The sequence below is a fragment of the Brachyhypopomus gauderio genome, chromosome 11 (assembly GCF_052324685.1).
Source record: "Brachyhypopomus gauderio isolate BG-103 chromosome 11, BGAUD_0.2, whole genome shotgun sequence".
In the NCBI taxonomy this organism is placed as follows: domain Eukaryota; kingdom Metazoa; phylum Chordata; class Actinopteri; order Gymnotiformes; family Hypopomidae; genus Brachyhypopomus; species Brachyhypopomus gauderio.
In genome coordinates, this window is record NC_135221.1 from 16,347,607 (window position 1) to 16,357,137 (window position 9,531).

At 45.0% G+C, this 9,531-nt stretch overlaps 1 protein-coding gene across 1 annotated transcript in view; it reads right to left on the reverse strand.

The window, feature by feature from the left end:
* Nucleotides 1–129: 129 nt before the first annotated feature.
* Nucleotides 130–9,531, reverse strand: part of clcf1 (cardiotrophin-like cytokine factor 1) — a 14,471-nt gene continuing 5,069 nt past the window's right edge. Inside the window, exons 2-3 of the mRNA XM_077022418.1 lie at nt 5,750–5,910; nt 130–5,485 (exon numbers count right to left, since the gene is read on the reverse strand). Coding sequence (XP_076878533.1) covers nt 4,382–5,485; nt 5,750–5,910 — 1,265 coding nt within the window. The 3' untranslated portion in view covers nt 130–4,381. The remainder of the gene's footprint in view (nt 5,486–5,749; nt 5,911–9,531) is intronic.

The window sequence follows — 9,531 nt, forward strand, 5'->3', positions numbered from 1 at the left end:
CCAAACTATATTCAATTAAATAGCACTGATCACATTTTAAGTTGGTGTGATGGATCTGTGTGTGAGATTTTTGCAGATAAATATGTACATTACATTATTTTTTCCAGATGTGATAATAACCACAGAACCAAATTCTCTCTGAGTGTTTGTTATTTAGTTAAAAGACAAAATCATATGAAACGGCAAATAATAAAACATAAAAACAAATCATGTTACTCACTTAGGAACTATGAAACCTGGAAGAAAATGAGCCTATGAGTAATGTGTGCTCTAACTATAAAATGTTTCCATGAACCTCTGTAAAACATTTGGGAAATGTCAAGAAATTGTCTCTTTTTAGATATCAGTCCAAGGTTTTACACAACTCCTCAATAAAGCTCATATAATGTTCTGGGAACATTTTATTGAACCTCCAGGGAACATTCTTAGCTTGAGTGTTAAACCCTTTATACAAATCCACAAGTAACTTTTACTGTTACCTACAACATTTTAGAAAATTTCCCATTACATAATGAGAAGCAATTTGTACTTGTTTTCTATTCAGGTAGCATCGACGAAGGTACATCCCCTCTCCTCTATTTGCTGAAAAGAAATTAAAACCTAGGGCTGTATTGAATGTGTGGTTTTGAAAATCCTATCGATGAAACGCTGCCAACGCAATTTAATTGCGGTTTATGTGAACCCGCTCCGGGGCACGCGCATAGTCCCGTCGTGTTGCTCTCGCCGTCGAACCGAGCGCGCGATCACCTGCTCGCGCTCTCGCAGCGTGAGAAAACCATTCCTCACCTGTCAAGTCGTGTTTGGGTCAGTGAGAAACAACAGGACGAAACTGAGAGAGAGAGAGAGAGAGAGAGAGAGCAAAGAACTGTATGAAGGAACGTTTTGCGTTCATCCGGATTTTAGGAAACCCGCACGCAGCTCGTTCGTTTATGTTGAAAATTCTTGGAACTTTTAAAAGCCTCTTAAAATAGGACTGGCCTTGTATGTATGTGGAGAAAAAAAGTGTGAAGCAAAGATTAGATTGGATAGGTGTGTGTGTGTGTGAGTGAGAGAGAGAGAGAGCGAGAGAGAGAGAGAGAGAGAGAGAGAGAGAAGCAGTGTGGGAGGTTTTGGGACTGTAATCTCTGTCGTTCTGTCTGGGCCACTAAAAGCTTTTTATTTACCTTTCAGTCACACACACAGTGCTCTTTGTGTGTGTCCTCATGAACTTGTGTTCGTGTGTGTGACTTGCCTGACGACTCGTATCGACAGAGTTCAAGCTCTCCATCGTCCCACTATCCTGTCTTCCCTTTAGCTTTGTTTTGTGTTGCTCATTTGAGGGGATTTGAGAACCTGCCAGCCTGCATGTCAGACCTCCCATTAGGTTTCACTGAACATCTTTTCTGTCATCCTATTTTCGCTTTCACCTGACACTCTCCGTCTCTCTCTCTCTCTCTCTCTCTCTTTCTCTCTCTTTCTCCATTTCTCTTTCTCTCTCTCTCTCTCTCTCTCTCTCTCTCACACACACACACATCTCTGTAGTTACCTGTTGTTATCTGGGTAGATCAATTTAGTAAGCTATAAATCCATCAGCTTGTGCCTAAGGTCTCCCCCACACTAAGTGGTTGGGAGAGTCGGCCCAGCCCTGCAGCAACAGAGGTGGGAGATTCCATTGCAGGGCAGGAGCGGAGGTGGGGGAGTGGCAGGTGAGAGCAGTGAGGTAACAGGAAGGGTTAGGCCAGAGGTAGGAGAGACAGATAAATAGATACAAGAAGACAGAGAGAGAGGGAGAGAAAGAGAGAGAGAGAGAGAGTGAGTAATAAAATCAGGGCATTCATTTTGGCAAAAGGTACAAAGACATAGATGGGCAGATGGGAAGAGTTGAGATAGTAGGAATGCAGTAACTCACTGGGAGAGGGTGCAATCCTCTAGAGAGAGGGAAGAGGAATTTTTATGTGCTGCAGGTGAGCAAGATTTTTTGTGGATAAGGGAGAGGGAGAGAAAGAGAAAGAGAGGGTTAATACGTGAAAAAAAGAAGAAGAAACGGAGGCAGCAGGACACCGAGCCAGCAAAGAGACAGAATGAGAGGGAAGGGAGAGATAAAGAATCACTAAAGATGCAGCGGATGAATTGATGACAGACTGATTGGCAGGAGAAAGACAGTGGAGATTTGAACGTTGGACTCTTAAGCATATGGCAAAAAGATTGGGAGGGTGAGAGAGAGAGAGAGAGAAAGAGAGGGAGGGGGAGATAGAGAGAAAAGGGGGAAGAGAGAGAATGTGTGTTGATAGAGAAAAACTGAGGTTTTTAACCAGAACAAATAAAACTAGTTACTTTATGAGAGGAGTATTACATAAACTGTCTGTCTCTCGCACACACACACATATACACATGTGCATACACATACACATATATAGGTAAACAAACTCACACACACACACACACCCATATACACACACAGGCTAATGGTGAATCACCTAGAGACAGTCTTAGTGATTCACTAAACCCACACATGGTGACACACACACACATGCATCTGCGCGCACGGACACACACACACACACACACACACACACACACACACACACACACTAACACAAAGCTGCCTTTGTTGGCTACGTGTGGTCATCTCCTCAGGGCTGCAGCCTGCTGGACTCTGCATTACGCGTTTCAGTGACTGCTTGGGCATGTGTGTGTGTGTGTGTGTGTGTGTGTGTGTGTGTGTGTGTGTGTGTGTGTGTGTGTGTGTGTGGGTGAAAGTGTGTCAGTTTGTATCCTAAATGTCATTGCAAATATCTAAAACGAGAAACAGCTAAAACACAGCAGTAAAGGTTACAGTAAAATTTGGACTTATGCCTTTTGCCATAGCATGTATGTACAATTCAGCAACCTTAAAATTTGTTGCTTTCGCTAAGAATTGCAGTTTGGAGTGTGTGTGTGTGTGTGTGTGTGTGTGTGTGTGTGTGCGCATGCGTGTGTGCGTGCGTGTGTGTGTCTGTGTGTCTGTGTGTGTGTGTGTGTGTGTGTGTGTGTGTGTTGTGCTGGGTGTGGCTGCATTAGGACTATCTGCACGCAGGTGTGTAGCTGGGAGGGAAAACAGAGATTCCCACCATTTCTTCACTTTTACCCCAAGCACAGATTGCGTGGTGGGGGCTGAACCTCTTCTGAACCTGTGCCCGTTTGTGTGTGTGCAGGTTTTACTGTGGTAGTATATAGCAACACAAATGAAAATTTGTATTATATGTCTCTAAGGTTAATCCCTGCTTTATTTTTTATTTGAGTGTTAAACGGTCACAGGGGTTGGGGGGTAGTGTTGTGTGACAGCGAGACACTAGGTGAGTGTGAGGGTAAAAGAGAGGCGTGAGAGAGAGATTGAGAGGAAAAGAGAGAGAGAGATGAGAGGATGTGGTGTTAGATGAAAGACTGGCCATAAATTTCATTGAGACAGACTATAACTCTGTCCTCAGAGTCCCCTATGTCTTCCCCTCGAGGGCTGAGACCTCTCTCACACAAACAGTGCAGCCAGATGAAAAAGCCTTTAAAGTAGAATTTATAATGTGACATGAGGAAATTATATCAAAAAATAAATAAAACATTTAAATAAATATTACAGAATCGAGGAGGGAAAAACGAAATATACAAACAAATAAGGATGTTACTTTGCACATGAGATTAAATCCAGGTCCATTTGTAGATGTGCTTCCCTTCTTGATCAGCTTCAGTTAGGTGCAACACACACACACACACACACACACACACACACACACACACTCCCAGCCATACACACACACATCTGCTATCATGGTACAGCAAAAGTCCCCGCATGGAATACTGTTCCACTCATTACAGGTGGAAGCTTTGGTCTGAGTGATCACACACTGTGTCAGTTACACAGGCCCGTGACCAGCACCATTATGGAGAGTCTGGTGGTGTATTATGGGATGTAGTACAGTGTTCGCTAGTGACTAGTTGCTGAGTCAGTTTGTGAGACAGCTGAAGTCTTTCTTTGTCTTTCTTTTTGCTTCATCATTTCCTTTAATTCTTTTTTCCTGCATTCTCCATTCACCCTTTCACTGCTATGTGATTCACTTTCCCTTAACTGCTTGCTCAACTGTCGCACTGAAAGAGCAGTTTGTCTCCCTCTGTCTCCCTCTGTCTCCCACTGTCTCCCTCTGTCTCTCACTGTCTCTCGCTCTGTCTACTTCCTTTTTTTGTGGAGGATGAGTTCGTTTTTCCAGGCACATTCCAAGTGCGAAGTGTGAGACCAAACCATGTTCTCTTAGCCCCATCCAACCACAAGTTAAATAAAGCACATCTCCTCACAGTCCTCTCTCTCTCTCTCTCTCTCTCTCTCTCTCTCTCCATCTCCTCCTCTTTCTCCCCCAGCCACACACACTCACACTCAGGCGCGGAGTCGTTTCTTCAGTCTGGTGAAGTCCTTGGCGGACCGCCACAGCCAACTCTGTAGCTCTCTCAGTACCCAGAATCCCTCCACCTTCCGTGTGAAGTCATTGAGGGCGGGGCGTGGTGAGAGGGCAGGTGTGGTCAGGGGGGCGTGTCCATCTGTGGCCACGCCTTCATAAGGGTAAAAAAAGGTGAGGGGAGAGAAGGTCGGGTGCGGGGAGGGGAGGGATCGTTCTGAGCGACCAGGATGGAGGGATGGCGAAGAGAAGAGGAGAGGGACGTTCTCTCTGAATCCTTCCACCTCCTCTTCTCTGCTTGCTCTACGATCTCGTTTTGTTAGAGTGGCTGTTGTAAACTGGCCGTCGCTGTGCATGCTACTGATGTTAGCATACCTGCCTTCATATTGGCTGAAATAGTTCACGGACCGTATTTTGGTGTTGCTCCTGTTGATGTTGGTGCTGTTGTTTGGGTCGTAGCTGTGGCCTGCTTGTTTTCCGTCTTCTTCAACAGTCAGCAGTCTCCTCTTCCTCCCCCACCTCTCCAAGCCTTCTTCCCTCTCTTCTTCCTCTCTCTCAGCCCAGCTCTCCCCCTCTCTCCGCCTCCCTCTCCTCCCCCTCTCCCCCCTCTCCCTCTCTCTGTCCCTCTTCCTCTCCGTCTCGGATCCAGGCGTCCCCCCTCTCGTCCCCCCCGTCGCCAAGCCGTGGCCCCGAGGCGCGTGACTTCTCAAAGGGGCGGGACCGTTCGCATTCGTCGAGGTCAAGGGCGGGGCATATTTCTGAGAAGGCGGGGCGTTGCCGTGCAAGGGCGGGGTGTAGCCAAGGGCGTTCATTAACCCCGAAATCGAGCCCAGCAATCCACTGAGCCCAGAACAAAAATGCAGCAGGGAGCTCTGGAGGTATGGGCACAGCGTGGAGCGGGCCAACTCCCTCACCGCACACAGCAGCACGCTGTAGGCACGCTGGTTTTGGGCCAGGCGGGCCCCGTTCTCCAGGCCACGCCACAGGTCCACCCGCGTGGCGGCGCTGGGCACGGCCAGGGAGGAGATGTTGGGCCGCGGAGGTGAGAAGTCCGGGTCGCTGAACGGAGGCCCGAGATACAAGAGCTAAGGGGAAGAGAGCAAAGATGCATCTTACAACCATACGAATGGCATTCAGTCAAACGTATTGTTTCAGTCTTTAAAAACAGACAAGGATTTTGGACAGAGATGCATTAAAAAGGAGAAGTGAAACGAGGGTGTGTTTGCATGTGTGTGTGCATGTGTGTGCATGTATGAGAGAGAGGGAGAGAGGGAGCAAAGGGGAGAAAGAGAGAAAATACAATATAAACAAAAACATACAAAACCACAAGCACACTAACTCAGACTCACATAAGTGTCTTTGATCTCTTTTAGCTGGTGGTCCAGGTATTTGGTCAGCTCGTACGTTCTCTCTATGGAGTTCCTCTCATTGGACAGCGTCACAGCACGGTCCTGCACCTGGACACATCCCACCACGGCAGCCAATAGCAGCATGAGGTGAGCTTGACGTACTGGAAAATAAACCAGTACGAATAGACGTTTAGCAACGTTCAACACAGGAGGTGGTTGCATTTTACATTATGCAGTGCAATGAATTGTGATATAGAGTAAGTGCCGAAATTCATCCTTTTCTGTGTGAAACACTACACCGCTATTATTAAAACTTAATCACAAATCTGTGAAATTTATTGGAAACAAAAATGTTGGTCTACGTTTGAGAATCATTTGTTGCAAATCTCATCACGACTGTCAAAATTCAAAACACGTGGATCAAATAAAACAATGAAATCAGGCACACTGTCTAAAAGATTAATGGTTTGTTGACTATTCGGGGAACAATCACTAACCCCAGCTGTCAACTCTAAATGTGCAAAACGTCTTCTCAGAATCCCTGCTGTGAACCTTTTGAAAGAAATCTAGGGAGTTTTGCTCAGCACTAAACTGTCACTTGTGTCATAATTGGCAGAGCAGCAGTTAAGACCGGAGAATCAAAACAAAACAAGATGGTCAGATTCCTCTGTTCTTTGGACAAGACACAAATTAAGGTCAGACACAGCCTGTTAGTCTTGAAATCTCTAAACATCTCACTGATAGATTAGGACTGCAAAAAACACCAGTGTGTGTGTGCCACAAGCTTTAGTTTTTTCAGTACATTAACTCCCTCTGATCACACACGTCTGATTACTATCTCCTCTGATCACACACGTCTGATTACTATCTCCTCTGATCACACACGTCTGGTTACTATCTCCTCTGATCACACACGTCTGATTACTATCTCCTCTGATCAGATATGTCTGATCACTGTCTACTCTGATCACACCCCTGTCTGATCACCACCCCCTCTGATTTCATAAATGCAACACAATGTTGCTGAATCTTTCCCATTCATTACTTTATGTGGTATGATAAGCATTTTGTTAAAAGATAAAACATTTTATTTTTTAATTGTTCTATTTTATGCTGGAGAGGTATAACAGGTGAGCTGCATTTAATATAAAACAGGTTGAATATTAAGTGTAAACAAATGTAAAATTTACCAGTCTGACTGTATGCTGTGTCAGTATAACTGTAGGCTGTATCAATGTGACAGCATAGGTTGTGTCAGTATGACTGTGTAGGTTGTGTCAGTATGACTGTGTAGGCTGTATTAATGTGACTGTGTAGGCTATGTCCATATTACTGTAGCCTGTGTCAGTATGACTGCGTATTCTGTATTAGTTCGACTCTGTAGTCTCTGTCGGTGTGACTGTATAGGCTGTACCAGTATGACTGTGTAGGCTGTGTCAGTATGACTGTGTAGACTGTGTCAGTTTGACTTTGTCGCATATACATAAGTACATATGGTCATCCTCTCCATTTCAGCTGTAAATGGCATATTTTTGAGATCAGAGTGTATCAGATAAATATTTGCATTAGGAGCAGTTACCACATTAATTGTAGCTTATATGTACACATGTTGTGAACTTGTTGGTCTGCTACTAAGAGTAAACAGATTTTTTACTGGTGACATCAAGCCATTTGGTTTTGTCTAACACAGTCTAACATGTGCTTGTGGTTGTTGTAATTTATATATATATATATATTTTATTTTTTTGTAGTTTGCAGTCATGTGAACAAATAATGGACACAAAAGCCGATGGTCTGGTTCTCGGAATTGTGATTTGTGCGATTTTGAGAAATGTGGGTTCAAAGGTACATTTATATATTGTTGCTTCATTTTGTGAGAAAGTAATGAAACTACTGTATTAACAAAGCAGCGTTCGTGGGTGTCTGTCATTTGGAATGTCTTTCTGCAATATATAAAACTGACTACAAGAAGACAAAAGATTGGTTTTAGTTATGATGTTGTAGGCACTATTTGACAAATTTCTCCCATACTGTAACCAGCCCCCTTATATGTGATTGGAAAGATGCTAGGGACAATTTGTGAGTTTTTTCCAAGTAAACTAGCAAAGACAATGATGCTGCATTCAGAACAACAGCAAACCAAAAGCAGAAATATGGAAACCAAGAAAAGCAAATATGAAAACCAAAAACGGAAACATGGTCAAATCAATCTCAGTGCAGACCTTCACGCTGGATGACCTAAATGTTCACAGTGAAGTGATTTAGATACATAGTACTCTAGTAGCACATTAGATTGACATTTTTAAACATGAGGTATGAAGAATAAAGTGACTTGTGTGTGTGTGTGTGTGTGTGTGTGTGTGTGTGTGTGTGTGTGTGTGTGTGTGTGTGTGTGTGTGTAAGAGAGCAAGAGAATGTGGTACAGAGAGCATGTGTGGTCCTGCATGTTGGATATATGTTTTTGTTTACACAATGCATTCACACGTTTAAGTTTGGGATATGGTATCTTTGTCCTATCGCCAATGCACTGTTTACATGCCTCACATTGTGACAGTTTGCTTATCGGGGTGTTTATGATAAGTGTTTATGATGCGTATGCGTGAGTGTGTATATGCATGCTAGTGTGTGTGTGTATGTGTCTGTACATGTGTGTATATAAGAGTGTGTGTGTGTGTGTGTGTGTGTGTGTGTGTGTGTGTGTGTGTGTGTGTGTGTGTGCGTGCGTGTGTGTGTGTGCGTGCGTGTGTGTGCGTGCGTGTGTGTAATTTTAAGGCCATAATCATTCTAAGAACCCTTTTAAGCCTCTAGAAGTCACACAGGGAAAATGGAAAAATGGCAGCAAATGATCTCTTAAACTTCAAAGAGGGTCCCAGAGAACTGTATGTGTGTGTGTGTGTGTGTGTTTGTGTGTGTGTGTGTGCGCGTGTGTGTGTGTGTGTGTGTGTGTGTGTGTGTCTGTGTGTGTGTGTCTGTGGCCCTGTGTGTGTGTGTGTGTGTGTGTGTGTGTGTGTGTGTGTGTGTGTGTGTGTGTGTGCTCGCCTCAGGGTGTCCTCCAGCACAAACATCACACACACTCTTCCGCCTCCTTCTTTTGTCTGGCAGTCAGAAGGACACGGCAGAGATGTGTAATTACTTGTTTGAGGCGCTGAATCTTCAGCAGGTGTGAAATATGTGTGCCCCCCTCCCCCGTTTTGCAGCCTCCTTCCTCGTCCTGTTTGCGCTCTCTGTCATCCTCTCGTTCACCCAGCGTCTCTCGGCCACTCCCCACCACACCACCCCCCTCTCTTTCACCTGATTACCTTCCTCAGTCTTACCAATACGTCCCTGTCTTTTCTCTACTATCTCTCCGTCACTCCCCTTCCCTCTTCTCTCTCTCTCTCTCTCTCTCTCTCTCTTTGCACAGTACACTAGCTTGTTGTGAAGTCTTCTTCTGTGCTAACCCCCCCCCCACTCCTCCTTTCCGACTTGTTTGAAGTGGTTTATCTCTTTTTTCGCCCCCAGCCAAAATAACAGCAGCATATTAACCTTGATTAGTTCTGGCAGTTGTGCCTTTTACCTCACAACCTCCCCTCTCCTCTCCTCTCCTCCCCTCTCCCCCCTCCCCTCTCCTCCCCTCCCCCTCTCCTCCCCTCTCCTCCCCTCCCCTCTCCTCTCCTCTCCTCTCCTCTCCTCCCCTCCTCCTCTCCTCCCCTCTCCCCCTCTCCTCCCCTCTCTCCCCCTCCCCTCTCTCTGCATTCTAACTTAGCAAGGAAAACAATACACAAAACATTTTAAATGAAACA